This window comes from Centruroides sculpturatus, unplaced genomic scaffold (assembly GCF_000671375.1).
Source record: "Centruroides sculpturatus isolate CEXI.00-Female unplaced genomic scaffold, Cexi_2.0 scaffold182, whole genome shotgun sequence".
NCBI classification, from domain to species: Eukaryota; Metazoa; Arthropoda; class Arachnida; order Scorpiones; family Buthidae; genus Centruroides; species Centruroides sculpturatus.
Genome location: NW_019384651.1, coordinates 569,808 through 590,008, shown reverse-complemented (window position 1 = coordinate 590,008; position 20,201 = coordinate 569,808). Strand labels below are relative to the sequence as shown.

Genomic DNA, 20,201 nt, shown 5'->3' with positions numbered 1-20,201 from the left:
CTATTAAAATATTATATCATTAAAAGGATACAGCAACATGATAATGCAGTATATGCTTCCAATAAAGCCATTGCTATATCATTTTTCTTTGTCTGATTACTTACATTGTTATTTTGTGCTGCCAAAACCATTAACTTTGGTAAAATAACTAGAAAAAATTAGTATATTGATAGATATTTTAAGATAAAAAGATATTCTATCATTTTATGAATGAATAAACTTTTAATTACTTACAATCATCTCTATATTTTGGATCGATATTAGAACCAACTCGAGCAAAAGTGCGAATAATTTCTATCTGAAATGTATGTTGATTCAGATATTGAGGATCATCAAGAAACGTTTGGAATTGCATGTGGACCTTGTCCAATAACTAAGAAGTACAAATTATATGAATAAAAATAAAATAAAATTTTAAATCTGTCAGATTAAAACTTAATTTTACATCTTTTTGTGATGTAACTTCTAAAATAGATCCAAATGCTTGAATTGTAGCAATTCTGACTTCACTAAAATAAAAAACAAATTATGGCAAACATTGCTTGAAACTCATTTTAAATAATTTAATTTAAACCTACATTTCTGGATCACTAGCCAGGGTTACTAATGCTGGAACAATTCTATTTTTTAATAAAGTCTCACTAGCAACTCCAACTAAAATTTCAAAAAGGCGACCAGAACTTGTTCTAACTAAAGCAGATGTATGCACCACTCCATCCCATAACATTGCTAGAGCAGTTTCATGATAGGTAGGTGAAGAACTAAATAAAAATTATTAAATACTTAAATTATTAAATGTAAATAATATGTTATAAAGTGTATTATAATTATCTTCAGTATAACTTAATACAGGAAATCCTCATTAGTTTGAAATTCAGGAGATGAAATATTTTTGACTTCAAATTATCCAAGATTTACATATTTCTGTATAATATGCCAAATGCCACATAACTGTTGTAATTTATTAAGCAAACTGAATATGGCTACTTATACAGAATGCTATTTTCATTCATTAATAATTAATAATAATATAAACTGCAGGTAAACAGTATATGTCTGGTGAAAACCTCACAGGTTACCAGATAGGTTTTATAAAAAGTAAAGCAGAATTCCTCAAAATGTAGCCCAAATTGTTTTTAATGTGGCCCAAATAGTAGTAAGTTGTCCAAATGTAATAGATTGAAGGTTACAAGTATCAGATCAAGATATTTGTAGGGCTCTACAAATATCTTGCAGCCCAATCTTGCTTGCAATCCTGAAGACCAGCCATATTTTATGAGATAAGAGGAAAAAAAGAGTACAGGTAACCCCTGTATAACATGGTAGTTACGTTCCAAAAAATTGCCATGTTATGCGAATCCNTCTACTCAGCTAAGCCTCTATTAATGTATTATATATTTAACAAAATGGATAAAGAACACAAAATTTTAAACTAATCTTTCTTGCAAATACTTGAGAATTATATTGAGTGGCTTTACCATGAAATAATGAGAGGGTAGTACTGTACTACAATATATATCCAACTCAGCCAAACTGAAGGGTGCAATCACTGGTAGTGCTCTTGTAAATATGAACTCCCTATATGCATGCAAGTAATCTATAAACTTTTGAAAAAGCTAAGTTTTAATACTACATCGTAATAATTAGTCAAATTTATTAAGTTTACATACTGTAGTTCTATATTTTATAGAGTTAAGTAATTTATATATTGCGTTACATAATCATATGCTGTCACAATTTCATAGAAACAAAAATAAAAAGTGTTTAAAATTATCATAAAAATTATACATGATAAGATATAGAAATTTTTATAAAAAGTTATTTTTATAAAAACTATTAGTACTTAACTATGTAAAAATTTATTACATTTCATGTTGTACGAGGGTTTTACCCATTTCTCAAACCTTGTCAAAGTGAATCTGTGCTATAAAAGTACCGTGTTATACGGGGGATGGTACCAATTCTCGAACCGTGTTAGAGTGAATCCGTGCTATAGAAGTGCCGTGTTATACGAGGGTTACCTGTATTCCATGGGTAAGGTGACACCCAAAAATGTGATATTGTAAAAGCAAAGCCATATTAACCAGATTAGAGTTGTTTTCTTATAGCATGGAGGCACTTTGATCTAAATGAATGATTCAACGTACACATATCACAGTTTGGACAAATTTCCATTTCAAATTTCGAAATAGCCATATTTGAAACTAACTGAATTCCTTAACATGTAAATCTCTATGTACCATTCTTTTATCCTGGCTATAAAAGCAGTTACAAACTAACAGGGATTTCCTGTAACTGATTACTATTTTATCACTCATAACTTCTTGAATGATTGCTGGGTCTATTAACTTCAGTCTATAATAAAAAACAAAAAAGGCAAATTTCAATGTATAAAGAATTTTTTTGATAAAATATTTTATCAACAAAAATTAAATTTAATTAACTGGGGGANAAAAGATCAAACATTTGTCAACAATCTGTTTCCTTCACTAAGTAAATAAACTAGTCCCTATTACTGAGCACTTTTACAGCTCAGCCAAGATTTGTGAAATGAGCAGTAATCTGGATTATACAATTATATTTCAGATATCAGGAAATACTAACAAAAATTTTATTGGTTACAGAAAAAGAATTAACAAAAGTAATGAAATTGCTATTTTAACAACTAAATAGTAAGTTATTTTTTAAAATATGAAATAACTAACACACTTATTTTATATTTTCAATTTTAAGTATATTAACAGCATATTCAAGTAAGAAAACATGGTTTTAGCTATTATAATTTGTACACTGTAAAGTATAAAATTGTCTAGTTTTACTTTGATCATTTTTAATAAATGTGAATGTAAAACAATGAACAGAAATATATTTTCACATATAAAGATTTCTCCTTTATCCATTTTTTTTTTATCTAAAAAGAAAATAAAGAAAACTTGGTAACATATTGCAAACCAAAATTAAAGACAATGTTTATTTCAGAAAATAGAGAGCTAGAAAAATAAAAATGAAGTAGGGTTATTAAAATTTGAACATTAATTTGATAAAGAAGATTAATATTCAAATTTTGATTATTCTAGCACTAAATACAGGTAACCCCCATATAAAATGGATGTTACTTTCCAAAAAATTGCTGTGTTATGCGAATCCATGTTATATGAAACAAATAACTAGTGCGAAAAGGGAGGTTAGGNAAAATATTTTATCAACAAAAATTAAATTTAATTAACTGGGGGACTATAAGAGATGATCCCCTCCAATTTGGCTGAGTTTGATATATATCATAGTCCCAACCTTCCAGTAATCTTATAATATAATCAAGACGGGTTGATAATGATGATAAGTGCAGAATCCAAACGGTTAGGAGTTGAAAGTTGAAATTTGGTACACAGTTAGGGTATGCCATGAGAATACATATGAAGAAGGGATTTTTCGAAATTCCCACTGTGGGGAGAGAGAGAGAGAGAGGGTTAAGGATTACCCCAAAGAACTCGGCTTCTACTGTACTATTTTAAATGTCTTTTTTGCATTTATGCGGGAAATCGAACATATTTTTAGACCCTTCTAAAAATTCACCATCATATATAAAGATGACACAGGAAGTGCATGTGCATAGGTTTGCTTTATTCAAACTCTTCGTCTTAATGTTTGATTTTATGTTTGAATTTATATTTACAAATGATTCGGGGAGATCCAGCTTATTTTTCAAATTTAGTAAACCTGAAGAAGAACCCAGGAAAGGGTTACGAAAACATTTGTTATTCATCACTTTGTGGTACTATGCATTGGTTAGTGGTTGCTGTGAATCTTAATTAATTATCGTTATCCCAGTGTTGTAAGCAGATATCTAAAAATTTTCTACTTAGTCTCGGAAGAGGGGGGACCTAATTCTTGCACTCGATAAAAAGGGGAAGGTCAGCTATAATCCAATAATCTTAATCTTTGCTATTGTTACTTTTTGTCTGAGCAACACCAGGCTCATCTGCTAGTTCATGATAAAGTTACTTGATGCAACTATCAAGAAAACATGAGAAAAATGAATTTAAAATTTTCTTTGTTCCTTTTGAACTGAGTTATATTAATATCGATAATATGTTAGCAGTGGTATTGCCAAGTGGATAAGGTGTTAAACTGCTATACTGTTTATTGGAAATTCATATCATACTTTAAGTTTTCTAATCTACATTGAAGTGGATTATTATGTAAAGTACTTTGAAGACTTTATTCATTATAATTCAACATTTTATACCTTGAAATTTCCAGGTAGACATGCAGCAATATTACACAATAACAAAAACCCCTTGCAAGTATTGAATTATTGGTGTAGCAACGTGGGTGAATTGTGGGAGTCATGAGGTATGAACTTTCTTACTTATTATAATTGTAATCATTTGCTGAATAGTTTCATATCACATAGCATCTTCAACACACTCATACTGCTACACTAATAATTCAAGACTAGACAAGATAGGAGCTTTCTATTTACTCAACAAATGCTACTGATGTGATATAATGTTGTAGAAAGAAAAATTATAAAAAAGTGGAAAATAATTTGAAATGTTTTATTGAATAGCAAGTGTTATAATTACACTACACTAATAGTCCATTTCAATGCCAATTACAGAAAAACTTTTAAAAATGTAAGATTCAAATCTACAATATATAACAGAGTGGTTGAACACCTTATCTACTCAGCTAAGCCTCTATTAATGTATTATATATTTAACAAAATGGATAAAGAACACAAAATTTTAAACTAATCTTTCTTGCAAATACTTGAGAATTATATTGAGTGGCTTTACCATGAAATAATGAGAGGGTAGTACTGTACTACAATATATATCCAACTCAGCCAAACTGAAGGGTGCAATCACTGGTAGTGCTCTTGTAAATATGAACTCCCTATATGCATGCAAGTAATCTATAAACTTTTGAAAAAGCTAAGTTTTAATACTACATCGTAATAATTAGTCAAATTTATTAAGTTTACATACTGTAGTTCTATATTTTATAGAGTTAAGTAATTTATATATTGCGTTACATAATCATATGCTGTCACAATTTCATAGAAACAAAAATAAAAAGTGTTTAAAATTATCATAAAAATTATACATGATAAGATATAGAAATTTTTATAAAAATTTCTATATCTTATCATGTATACAGTTTTACATAATTCTAATACAGCTTCTACAGCTTACCATAATTCTAATATAGTACTTTGTATACTTTGTAGATATTATTACCATAATATCTACAGCTTACCATAATTCTAATATAGTACTTTGTATGCTTGCTAATGGAGCATGACACAGTGATAATGTGCATAATAATTCTTGCAGAAATGATAATAATTCTTTTCTATCTTCATCCTTAAAAATAAACACAATATTTCTTTTTAAATATTATTTTAAATAAACAACAGCCTAATGCAATATTTAAAATATAATTTCTACATTGTAAATTTCATATACTGTGGAAAAAGTATATATATTATAACACTAATTAAATTATTTATAAAAACAATACAGAAGAAATCTAACTTCTCAGTAAATATTGCATAAAATCTGTTAATTAGGTTTCAGATTTCACACTGGAGTTTCATAGCTAAAGTTATTAATTATACAAATGAATCAATGTGTACAAATTTTTAAGATCTATAAACAACTAAAAAATCTTATTTACAGTTGCATAACTGTCTTTCATTTATAAAATTAGTTTTATATCACTTTTATTAATAATACTTCAAAAAATCTTGAATTAATGACACATTCTAGATTTTTTTTTCATATTAACATAATATTTATGTTAATGGGTAGAATGTTAGTGAATAAATGAAGAGAAAAATTTTATCTATATGAAAGAAATGCCATAAGAAATATATTTTAAAAAACCCTGAAGTGTTTATTAGTAAACATCATTCATATAGCTAATGAAGACTAGCTTCATTGCCAACTGAAATGAATTTTAATACTTCTAGCTATTTCTAATATATTCACACATTTATAGAATATAAAACTGTTGTGTAATGTTATTAAATTTTAAATACACAACATACTTGATGAAAGACTGTCAAAACTCCTGCAGCATATACAGGTATTGTGGCATCAGCAAGAGCAGGATGTTTTAAATGAACACCATAATCTATAAATAAAATAAATTTTAGAGTTAGTAATTTAAAATTCTACAGAGTAAATGAGAAAATATTATAAATTACCAAGTTCTTCTTCAGGAATTTTTACCCTATTTAAGAATAATGGTTTCACTTTTCTTTTGACAAAATTCTTTCCAAATAAATGACAAAAATAATGCATAAATTCTACAAATGAATGGACTATAATTTGTCTTGGAGGATTGATGAAGGATAACACATTCATTAACCATGGAAGACTAAAAAAAAATAAATTAGAAATATTGTTATATGCAATAATACATTAAATTCTGGGTAAACTTTTGATTTTAATTACAACATATATCAATTTTATTATCTACTTGATATTAAAAATTGCTTAAAATATCAATAATTCTACACCATTAATTTTAACCAGCTATTTTTACTATTATTATTATACTAAAGTTTAATTAAAGACATCAATATATTCTCTATCAACTGGATAAATAGACAACAAGAAAAACACACCTTTAAAAATCCAGCAAATAAATTTACCAATAAAAATGTTTTCGATCAGTTTAACCGATCCTCTTCAGTTACAATTAAATAGAATGTGAAAATGGAACGTAAATTTAAAAATAAACAATAAACCATAATTCCAAAATAAATACATAACTGAAATCATAGTTGTGAATAATAAATAAATAACTACAGAAATAAAATAAACAATAAAAAGTAAACACAGATGAATAAATGTCCCTTAATAAAATTAACTTTATAAAAAGACCACCATGTGGTAGCTGAGTTGTCGGTGTCTCTGTGGTTGATGCAACTGGATTTTTTGTGCGCTTTAAAAATCTCCAATCTTTCAAGATATCTCATAGTATTTATATTCAATGTTAGTTTGGTGATTGATGCCTGCTCCCATTGTACCTGAATGTCCTGATGTTGTGCGCAAGCTGCCAACATCATGCTATCAAGATTTTTATCAATTGTATAGAGCCATTATTGTAAGTTGCACATGGTGGAACCCACATAAACCAGTTTTGATTTGAAATGTTGGTCAATTATTGGGATGGAGTAAATCCCTGCAGCCAAATTATGGTTATATGGTTTTTTTTTTATCATTCCTTAAAATTTTGAATATCATTGGATTGTATTGATATACAACTTGGAGATTATTAGTTCTGGCTACTTTCCTATGCCTTAAAAAGGGGAAATAATTCAAAACCACTCTTCGTTTCTGGATCCCCGATGTATTCTGATGTTTTGTTTGAAACATTGTGATCAACCTCCAAATCATTTCTATTGGATAACCTTGTTGTTCTGCAATCTTTAAGATGTAATTCAGCTCTGATATGGTGTCACTTATGCTGATAACGTGTATATGCCCTTCTTATCGAGGATCTGAAGGCTGCCAATCTGATGTGGAGAGGATCCACAGAGTGATGTGGAATTAAAATGGGTTGAAAACAAGGTTTCCTGTATACCTTGGTCCAAATTTCGCCATATTTGTAAGAGACAGAAATGTCCAAAAAGTTTACAGATGTTTCACTCTCCTGATCTAATTGTAGGAATAATCCATAGGGGTTATCATTGATCTCCTTTAAAAATTGCTGTAGGTTTGGTTTTCTCTGCCACAAGATATCATCAACATATCTAGCGTATAATCAACCATAGAGACTCCAACAACTTAGCTATAGCATGGTAGTCTTTTTATAAAGTTAATTTTATTAAAGGACATTTATTTGCCTGTTTTTACTTTTTATTGTTTACCAGCAGATGAGCACAGTGTTGCCCTGGCAAAAAACAACAACAAAGATCAAGATTATTAGATTATTTCATACTTCCAATCCTTCTATTCTAGTAGCCCGAGACGCCCCTCATGGGTGTTCTAGCAGGACTGGTGTCATTCCATGGTATAAATAATAAATTCCTATTATAAATATTCTGAATTTCTCATGGCGTACCCTACTAAAACGCAGCCAAAAATGCAAAAAATACTGCATGAAATAATAATATACTGAATTTATTGTTAATTTAAATAATAGCTAGGGGCCTCCCTAGTGGCCATTTTTGGCATACAGTGACAGAAAGAAAGAATCTGGTTTTTCAGCTTTATATATATAGATTTTCTTTCTGTAGTTATTTATTTATTATTCACAACTATGATTTCAGTTATGTATTTATTTTGGAATTATGATTTATCATTTATTTTTAAATTTATGTTCTATTTTCACATTCTATCTCATCGTAACTGAGAAGGATCGGTTAAACCAATTGAAAATGTTTTTATTAGTAAATTTGCTGAATTTTTAAAGGTGTGTTTTACTTAATATTTTTTTATTTTTCACAAACAAAATAGCCATATTAATAAACGTAAAAACAAAAAAATTATATTTTGGAAGTTAGTTTTAATATAAAAATTATGCTGACTAATGACATCTAGTGTCAAAAGCGTCCCGATGCAGAAACGAGATATATCAGGTTCACAGGTCAAGGTCATCATGTTTAAACCCAAGATATGTCGAGAATACCAGGGAATAGGTTAATGCATATTGGCTTCTTACGATTATTACTAATATAAATTTATTATAAACTTATTACTTATTTTTAATCTTTAAAATTAGTATTAAGAAATTACATAATTTTTTTTTTATGTACAATTGTTTGAAAAATCTTTTAAACTTATTTCGAACTACATNTTCACAACTATGATTTCAGTTATGTATTTATTTTGGAATTATGATTTATCATTTATTTTTAAATTTACATTCTATTTCATCATAACTGAAGAGGATTGGTTAAACCGATCAAAAATATTTTTATTAGTAAATTTATTTGCAGGATTTTTAAAGTAGTGTTTTTCTTGTTAATTAAAAGACATAATATTAATCTTATTTCTTATTTAACACTGAACTATTTGATTTTTTTTTTAAATTAAAGCTTATTTATTGTCACTGTTAAAAATATGTTCAACATTAATTGCAAACATGAAATAATTACAGTGGGTAATCAGTTAACAAACAGATCGGATAACGAACACTTTCATGAAAGATTTTTATGTTCAAACAACGAACACATGATCGGATAATGAACACCCCCATAGAACAAACACAAGAAGAAGCAATGTAAAATAATGAATATCAATTGGTTTTCCCTTGTCTTCGGGCAACAATTCGAAACCTTTCGGAGTATGGGAGACATTGACATCGATGCTCAAGCTGGTATATTCTGACTGGATAATATTCCTCCGAACTTGAAACTCTCCCTTGTAATTCCAGCCTTTTATTTTTCTGACAGAACAATTCTTTTATAGTATTCACAAGACTGTCAGGTGGGCACTCATTAAGTTTTGCGTCGGTTTTTATTTTCAAAAGGTGAGAGTGGGCAGATGTCTGATGTCTGTTGTTGCTGGGCAGTATGGCTTGAACAGATCTACAGTAGGCCTCAGTTCAATCTTATCTAAGAAAGTTACTGTATTATCAAGAAGACTCAAGCAGCTAAAAGAGTAACAAAAATCACATCTGAGATATAAAGAACATCGAAGAGTTCATAATGGAATCCGAAACAGATCTGACGACAGAAGAATGCCAAGAACTCTTGAATGAAGAACAGCAAGAAACTCAGCGAGATATGTTTTCTTCTGAAAAAAAGGATTAATGCCGATATCTGTTATTAAAGATGTTTTGTAATAGTAGGAGGATGTCAAAATAACGATCATAGAATGGCATCCAAACCAGGTTGAGGCTTGGGGATTTCTACAATTGCAATGCTATTAATAGCTACTTACAAAAAATCCTGAAGAGAGAAAAGCAATCGACATTAGACAGATTATTTAACCCTTTCAAACGGAAAAAACATGACTAATAAAAATGCAAGATTGTGTATGTATGTATTTTTATTATTACATATAAATAAACACAGTAAGAAAGTATATATTTTTTATTTTTGGGGGTCTCCAGAACAAATTAATTAAATTCCCATTAAAACCTATGGTAAATTAATAATCGATTAACAAACAATTCGGATAGCGAACAAAGTCTTGGAACGGATTATGTTCGTTAACCGATCACCCACTGTATATGTTCAGTTGATTTAAAATAATGGCCAAATATAATCAAATCTTATTAATTTAAGCATCAGATTAAATTCAAAAAGCTCAAATTATCCATTTTTAAAAATTCAACCAGTTTTCTGAAGTTCATCAATATTTCATGTTATTGAGATATGTTCTCTTGTCACTTACTTTTTCATTCCTTTAATCATTTCAACATTTTATGCTAAACTTGTGTATATTCCAAATTTAGACATCATAAAAGCATAACTAAGTAACTCCAGTTTTAGAAAAAATTGTTAATAAAATTTGAAACACATGACAATTTTGCACATGCTACATGAATTTATATTGGGTTGTCTGGAAAGTTCATGCCGATTTGTGGTAGGTGGCATAAGGACAGGTCTGAACATATCAGAATGATTGAAAACAAATGACATGTGTGCATATCATAAAAGACAGTACTTCAGACATATTTGGTAAAAAATTTGGTTATGATATGTTAATTTTTGTCAGTTTTATATGCCTTTGAATATGGAAGAAAACAATGTGCATCTTAGGTATTTAATACTTTTCTTTTACCAGAAAGGCAAAAATGTCACACAAGCAGCAAACAAGATATGCGCTGTTTATGGCAAAGGTGCTGTAGCTGAAAGAACTGTGCGGAAGTGGTTTGCTAGGTTTAAAGCTGGTGATTTCAACCTTAAAAATCAAGAACGCCCAGGTAGGCCTTCCACCACAGACAAAGATCAGATTAAAACACTGATCGAGAATAACCCACACCATACGACATGTAAATTAGCAGACATGTTAAATATGTCAAAATCCACCATCCACGAGCATTTTGTGACGCTTGGCTACATAAACCGTTTTGATGTATGGGTTCCCCACAATTTAATGGAGAAAAATCTGATGGATCGCATTTCCATTTGCAACTCGCTCTATAAACACAATGAGGAAACAGTTTTTGAAGCAAGTAGTGACAGGGGATGAAAAATGGATCATTTATGATAATGTTAAGTGAAAAAGATCTTGAGGATAACGGAATGAACCACCTTTAGCCACCCCAAAAGCTGGTCTTCATCCATAGAAAGGTCATGCTCTGTGTCTGGTGGGATTGGAAAGGGATCCTGTATTATGAGCTTTTATCAAACAACGAGATGATAAATTCAGAAATGTATTGTTCCCAAGTAGGCAAATTAAAGACAGCAATTGAACAAAATTATCCAGAAACAGCGAATCGGAAGAGCATCGTGTTTCATCAGGACAATGTGCAGCTCATGTGTCTTTGATAACTCGACAAAAGTTGTTGAAGCTCAGTTGGGATGTTCTACCCCATCCACCATATTCACCAGATCTCGTGCCCTCTGATTTCTGCCTATTTCGTTCATTACAAAATTCCCTTAATAGAAAAATCTTCAATTCTTTGGTTGAGATAAAAATCACATAGAAAAGTTTTTGCTGAAAAACCAGAGAGATTCTGGAAGTATTTTTCAAGTTGCCTGAAAGATGGAGAAAGGTTGTAGAACAGAATGACACTTATATAATTCAACAAATGTATACTAAAATTTAAATCTCCTGCATTTCAATTTTCCTTCAAAATTGGCATGAACTTTCCGGATAACCCAATAGATTATGTACATTTTGGGAAATCCCTGAAATGCATACATTCAATAAATCTTTTGATTCTGTGCTGCTATCTTTCTTTAAACTGTTTTTGAAATATGAGAGAAAGTATTTTTCAGGAATCTTGACAAAGCTGCTGTGATGTACAGTAGAAAAAGGAAAGTCTATGTTAATATTCTGATCTACAAGGTATTGAAGGTTCCTTTAAATTGCATCATTGCTCCAGGAAACTTCTTTTGTTATGATAGCATAATTACCATTTTCATTATGTTCACACTAATAAAATTTCATTCAATTCTAGCACTACCTTCTTGATGCATAACTTTATTTGTCAATAAGTGAATATAGTGTATCAGAAGAATGTGTAAAACATTCAATTCTCTGAAGTTTACTAGGAAAAAAACATTTAGACTTTGTAAAAGTTTCATTACACACATTTCTGCAATCTAATTATATATTATAATATAATTTTTCAACGTATAATATTATTTAATGTTAAACAAACTTAAAAATGTAATTAAAATTTATAATTGAATCTTATTAAAAATTATAAAATTGCAGTCATTAAATATACAGAGTAAATTAACTAATTTACAATTTGCATCTATAAATTAATTAGAACTAATTTTTATATAAATAAAAAAACTTACAATGATTTAGTAATCCAATTATGTATTTCCCAAGGTTTATACCATTCTTCATTAATGTGTTTATCATATCTTTCAATCAATGTTGTTAAAATATGGGCATCACCAATTATGACATTAGGATCCTGAAGTTGACTAGGAGATACTGGTAGACGATCCACTAAATAAAACACTTTATGTAAATAATTAATCATTTTCATAAATATATTTTACTCAAAAAAATAAAAGTTTTTAGTTTGATGGGATACAGAAATGCAACAAATGGAGATACAGGATACTTTCAGTGGAAAACTGGCCCCTATTTAGATGTCAAATATATGAAGAAAACACAAAAAATTCCACATGATCAGCTTGTTGGTCAGGTGAAAACCTGAGACCAACTACAAGTATTCAGTGGTTTTAACTACTCAGCCACTGGCCAAATAAATAATAATAAAGTAACTAATAAAATAATTTTATTAATTATATTAGGAACTTGTAATTGTATATATTGTAACAAAATTTTTGAAACCAAATTGGTTTAAATAAAAAATTTGTTGTTGTTAAAACAATATTTATAAAGTTTATTTAGTCATATATATTATAATTTAAATTAAAAATTTTATAGATTTACTTACCATACGTAAAGAAATTACCCTAAAGTTTCAAGGTCCCGAGTCCAAAAATGTAAAAATCTTGGAGGGTCAGTTTTTGACCAATCGCCATACTTTCCCTCTGTTATATATAACAGAAGGGAAAGTAAAAATGAATTAACGAACCAAATATCCCATAAAAATTATGAAACTAAACCAAATTTTAAATTAGAATCCCTCCTGATAGTAATGGGTAAAGGTCTCCTATAAATAGTAAAGGTATCATACAACATTGTAGGATATCTTTTATTTGTATAATTAAGGTTTGTCAAATTTGACAAACATTAATTATACAAATAAATCATATTTACATTAAGTAATTAAATAGAAAACTCAAACATATAATATAGTTTTCTGAAAAAAAAATTTGTTTCATATTTTGAAACCATGTTGTATCTTCATATTAGTTTTTCAAAACCGCAATGCAGCGTAATAATCAACACTTGGCATAACTCATTCATTTATTTCAGTTTTTGTTGACAACAAAAACTGAAATAAATGAATGAGTTTGAATATGAATGAAAAAAAAAATTTATTGAAGCTATTAATCAAAGATATTTCTAGTTGAAAGGTCAGTACAATAATTTGTATTATATTGATTTAAAAATATAAGTTATTTTTAAATCTTAATAAAAATTGCATTTCATACCTTCCAATTCAGTGGTTGTTTTGCTTGGAGAAATATCACTCTTATCATCATTAAAAGGACCTGACTGAAGCAATGATACAAATAAAAATGGAAGAATTATCTGAAGAGCTTTTATCAATAAAGCCAATTGTTGTTCTTCAGTTGAAGGTACTGGGTTTTCATCTTGTGTCCTTTGAGTTAATAACTATAAAAAAATACATTTAATTTATTAAGTATGAGAATGTTCAGATTTTTAAACAATATCATATAAAAATTTTATAAGGAAGAAATTAAATTGGAATAAATTTCCAATATAAAATCCTTCAAATATGACTTAGTTATTAAAAACAATGCTTTCAATGTTGCCTGACATAAAAACTTAAGTGTTAGTATTAGTATGTGAAAGCTTAATAAGCTCAGAATGTATTCCTGTTTGCTTGCACATATGTGAATACATACTCTTTACCACACCTAATCTAGCCCAAGAAGTTAATTTGCATTTCACATTTTTAATTGATTTGCAAAAAGTAACTGAATTGTTAAATCATTTGATGACATGTTTGTTTATTTGTCAAATGATGACTATATAATGAGACATTAATATATTAACAAGTTTTGGGTTTGAAGCAATCCTGATCATTATAATTTATCATGTATAATTTACGTTAAGTATTAAAATTTCTTTTCTCATCTATGTTATTAGGCCTCATCTGTAATGAACACTATAATACTACATTTGCACACAATCCACGACTCACTTCGATCTCGATTTACCTACAATCTGGATTGTGACTGTTGCCAGTCATATGTCGTGCTGTTCGCACAGGCAGTCCATTTGAGAAGAATCCTGCTATTACACGCGATGATAAAACTGACATAACTACGCAGTAAGTCACAAACACCAACAAACAAAATGGAAGTTTTGGTTAGAAATAAATACTTTTTCTTGCCTTATATCTAATAATAAACAATGTCATCGTCTCTCCAAATATATTTTTTATTTCTCTGTTGATAGCCCAACATGTGTTCCGCAGCCATCTTGTATTTTCTTGCATATGTGAGATTGTGGGATCTCTCTTATGACTGGATCTAGTTTCAAGAACTCTCTTGAGTCAATTGTGATTGAAACAGTCGAGAGAGGTCGCACCAAGGCATTGTCACCAACCTTGATCACAATCTAGATTGAAATTCTTGGTGTGAACGGAGTATAACCTACATACACCAAAGAAACATTTATTTATTTCCATTTCAGATTTCATGGGGTTGACTTATAATTGAATAAATACAGTATAATATTAGAGCTTTATTAATTTATGATAAGTTCATATAAGTTCTGTTTAAAACTTATTTATATGGATTAATCATTAAAATTTCATTATAAAAAGTATTAAATTTTTTTAATGAAAGCATTCAGCTTTGAGCTATTAAATAATTATCAGCTTACTGTACCTGGATAGAATATTTATCATCATCAAAATTAAATAATAAATTATCAGCTTGAAATAAATCTCTACTCTCCACTAATTTGTAAAATGGCATAAAAAATATTTTGATGTAATAGTAACAATACTTTCATTGCAAAACATTTATACAGAATATCACAGGATTTTATTGTTGATGTAACACTAAAAAATTAGAAGTAATTTCAATTATTACATTTAAAAAATAAGGTTAATTTGAACAAACAAATTCAAATTAATAGACCATTATTTTCAAAATTGCACACTATATGGCACTCCAGCAAACTCAGAAATGTCATGGGGATTTAAATTTTTGTAAGGAACCAAGTCCGAGCATTATTTTTATTTACTTTTATTTTGCTTTTTTATTATATTTTGTTTGGGGCTTATGTTTTGTTAGGATGAAGGTTTCCTCACCATTCATCTTAGAAACTTAAAAATAGAAGAGAAACCAACTCGCCGACGAGAGAAAAGTGCCATAGAAAAAAAACTCACGCACACAGCGGAAAAAAGTAAGTCCGCACCGAGAAAAAGGGGGGAGTGGACCCCACAAGCACAACTTAAATTCGCTAAACCTTAAAAGAATAAAACATCCCGAAAAAATTGTCAAAAAAAAATAATGTAAAAGGTTAGCGAGTATTGTTGGAAAATAGGCTGCCGGACAAATAGAAAAGTTTATTGTTAGCAAATAATTATGTAAATGAGGGGAGTGATCTCATTCAGAATTGTGACGTCACCTCACAGTATAAAAACCGAACGTCAAGTGAAGACGGACGATTTTGAAGTTATTCGATTTGTGGATCAATGAATAGAGAAAGTCTTGAGAGTTGAGGAAATAGGTTCCTAGTATAATGAGGTGACGATTAGGATCTTTAATTCATAAGAATTATTGTATATAAGTTAAGTCTTTGAATTTTGTCGAATTCCAAAGGGGAATAGATTTAAGTTAGAAACTAGATTGATTTGAGTTTTGTCGGGTTGATTCTTATTGAGTTTCATTGAATAAATTGTTATTTGATTTTTACTAAATTTTGTAAATAGTTATTATTAGAATTTTTATTAAATATTTGATTTTGTTATTGACAAACTTTGTCATTATTTAATTCGGTGCACGCTAAAAGTCCAGGCCTGGCACACTAACGCGAATCCGCGTAAAGTACCCGTTAGGTAACGGCTATCTCCGGCACACAGTCGTGTTGATAATCATTGGAAAAGTCGGAAAAATATTAGTACTTTACATTTTTAATGATAAACCAGAACTCCAAATTGAAGAAAGTAGTAGCTCTTCTTCTTTCACACTAATCTCTTCAAAATATAAAATGCATCAAATATTTCTGCAAGGAAGTGACATGCACATTCTAAAACTTAAAGACTTCAGCTTTCAGAAAAACACTACTACTATGGAGAAGAAAACTAAATGATGATGATGGCAAATACTATTTTCCCTCCTGTTGCAGCAATTTGTCATAGCCAATAAAATTGATTTGATTCACAAACTTAAATATGTCTTTGAAAAATACCTAATCTAATTCACTGACTGGTTTGAAAAATACTTTCCAGAAGGTATAGCAAAGTTTTTACAGATTCGAGATCCATTCAATGCTATGGCACCATCTAAATTTAATTCTGTAGAAGAAAATCTTATTGAATTGTCTTTTGATAAAACTTTAAAAATGAAATTTAGCAGTACAGAACAGAGTTTTGGATATCAGTAAAAGTTGAATATCTGCTGCTAAGTATTAAATTTTAGCAAATCATAATTCCATTTTTAATGTCATATCTGTGAAAACTGATATTTAAACAATTGCTTTGATTAAAAGCAAATACTATGCAAATTTCTGGTTAGAACAGGAAACAAAGAGAGCTATGTCTAGTTTGGTTTCAACATTTGGGAATGTATGCAGTACTCTACAGGTGTACATAACATTCCATTAATAACAATGATTATTTAAAGATGACAAAAATCTTTTTTTCTTAGAATTTATGCGTATTACTCTTTCAAACGAGTTATTAAATTATAAGGATAAACAAACATTAAGTTATTTGAATTTAACTACTTAATAATAAACAACAGTTTCAGATATTTGTTTTGCATTTTTAAAAAATTTGCTGAAACACTAAGAACATCAGGGATTCCAAACTTTTTTGGTTCACTGGATTACCTTAAATCCTGTAGATTTGATTCATAGAATATTTCACATAATTATAAAATCCTTAAGATATAAATGCACATTTGTAATAAACAAAATTTTTCTTTTAAACTCTACTTTTTTCTGGAATGGTTCAGACTTATTATCAGAAGTTATATTTATGTTATTTGCTAATAAGAAAATTAGTTATTTGATTATTTCATAAACATTTCATGTTCCAGTTAATTTTTTTATTCAAAAAATTTATTTAAATTTTATTACAGGATACATTAAACATGTAGCTAAATGAATAACAGCAAAATAAATTTACTTGTTCTATTAATTTACTAAATAATTAATTTCCTATTTTATACACGGATTTCCAAAACTTAAATTTTCTAAGATTTCTAGATTGTCAATTCAAATGTTATTTAAATTTTGATAAATAAGTAAGTAGTTAAAACAAATATGTTATTAATTTTTACTATTAAGCAGCACAGTATTACAAGATGCTCAATAGTATGAATTATAAATATCAATGTTCAAAACAGAATTTAAATAAACAATCTGGCAAACAATATCTTAAAAAAATGTAAAAATAATACCGGAAAGTGTCATTAAGGTAACACAATATGACTGTACAATGCCAAACAAAATGACAGTAATGATAAATTAAATTTAAAAAACTTAATGTTATATATAAATACACAAACAATATAGTAATAACAAACAAAATGAAATCTACTTTAGAATGATAATGGTAATCATAATATGATCATAGTCTATAGATATATATGTTATGTTTATTCTAAGAATTATCATTAAATGTCCACTTGAGACTATATTTACAATAAGTCAATGTTACAGATAAATTAAAATTTGCATAGTTAGCATAAAATGTTTAACTTTTAATGTATCTATTTTATGAAATTTGAAAACTAAGAAATAATTCTTGAAGTATGCACATTAACTTAAATCTTACAAAAAATTCTAATATCTTATTCATGGAATAAATAATTTGAAATATTTGTCAAATATTTAAGAACTCATTTTTATGTATAGTTCTTAAATATATGAATTTTATTAGATAATCTAATTATTCTAATTCTAATGTAATAAAATTCTATCTAATAAAATTCTAAATCTAATAAAATTCATATATTTAAGAACTATACATAAAAATGAGTTCTTAAATATTTGACAAATATTTCAAATTATTTATTCCATGAATAAGATATTAGAATTTTTGAATAAATATATAAATTTCAATTCAATAATTATATAGTATTCCAAAATCTGAGAATGACCTATATTAAAAATAGGTTGAAAACATTTTATAAATTTCATTTATAAACAAGCAATATAAATTTTGAGAAACTGAATAATTATAAAAAAGAAAATTTATTATTATTACCTGCACATTTGTTTCTAAAGCTTTCATAATAGTAGAAAATAAATAATTCTCTAGCCTATTTAATTCTAATGCCCATGCAGCAATTGTTGGCAATAATACTGTTAATCCAACTTCAATAACACTGGCACTGCTATCCTCAAAAGTAGTAAGTAATAATTCCATTGCCTATAAAAAGTATCATATTAATATATTAAAGTTTTGAATTTTTACATTAATTTAAGAGTTAGTATAAAAACTCATATTTAAAATTTTTATGGAATATAATACTAAATGTAAAAAAAATAATTTAATTTTTTTCAGTATTATATTCTAAACTGCAGCATTATAATTCTGTGGATAATCCATGGTGGTATGTAACTGGCAAAAAATTGCTAGAATGAAAATAAAATCTTTGTATAACCCACATCACTGTATATGCTGTACCTGTAAATTGGCCAATAAATGTATTAAGATAGTGTTAAGTGTCAAAAATATCCTCTCAAAAATGAAATTGTTATTTTACATTTTATTTCTGTTAGCAGTTTATACATATAATTATGAAATAAGCAAAATGAAAAAAATGGAATACTGAAATGGAAATTCCTAAACTTTGTAAATGTCAAAAATACAAAATGTCCACCAAACACAACCAAATTTTATTATATCTCCTCATTTTTTTCATTTATCTTATAAATAAAAGAGAGAGATTTTGTTTGTGGCAATTTTATGTGTGAGGCCTTTACAGACATGTTTCTGTTTGAACATTCATTGTTGTTGAATTTTTTTCTTCTTTTTTTCTCAAGTTTTCTTTGGGAAATTTATTTTTATTTTTTATTTATATACAGATATAACCGCAAATCTGTTTCATTGTATTTTATAAATTTGCAAAAGTTCACAAATTTCTTTCAATCATGAAAGTTTATTTCAGAAAATGAATCTGTGACATAACACTAAAAAAATTAGAAGTAAGTAATTATAGACTAACACTGCCTATAGACTAATTCATCACCAAAAATACAACATACATAATTTCATATTCAGTTATTTCCATTTTGGTAGTAGTAAATTAATAAAACAATTTAATTATTAAGAACATGTGATCATAATTATGATATGAACTAGCTAAAACTGACTAAGTGATGTTACCATTTAATTAGTACCCTTCACCCAAATACAAGTAATTTATTTAATCACATTTGATGTAAAACCTAATAATGTGCAAATATTTTGAAAGTATTAAAAAAAATATTATTTTCCCACCACTTTCAATGTTTCTTTGAGATAGAATTATTACATTTAACACCTTACATCGCTGAGAATATTTATTAAATCACAAACGTTTTCAGCCTAATGGAATAGGCCATCATCAGGTGACAGGCTATCGAACAAATTTGAAAATTGTGTTAAAATGGAACTTTTGAACATTATAAATTCAAAATTAAAACGTAAAATAAATTAGCCAACCAATATACAAAATAACTATAATAAATACATTGAGGCCATATTAATATAAATAATAA

General features: G+C 28.1%; 1 protein-coding gene across 1 annotated transcript in view; it reads right to left on the bottom strand.

Annotated features, from left to right (window-relative positions):
• Positions 1-20,201, bottom strand: part of LOC111626302 (lisH domain and HEAT repeat-containing protein KIAA1468 homolog) — a 59,892-nt gene that overhangs the window by 2,909 nt on the left and 36,782 nt on the right. The window contains 10 exon segments of the mRNA XM_023369625.1: positions 32-148; positions 235-373; positions 446-509; positions 579-761; positions 5,263-5,369; positions 6,056-6,141; positions 6,215-6,387; positions 12,443-12,599; positions 13,721-13,904; positions 18,703-18,867. Coding sequence (XP_023225393.1) covers positions 32-148; positions 235-373; positions 446-509; positions 579-761; positions 5,263-5,369; positions 6,056-6,141; positions 6,215-6,387; positions 12,443-12,599; positions 13,721-13,904; positions 18,703-18,867 — 1,375 coding nt within the window.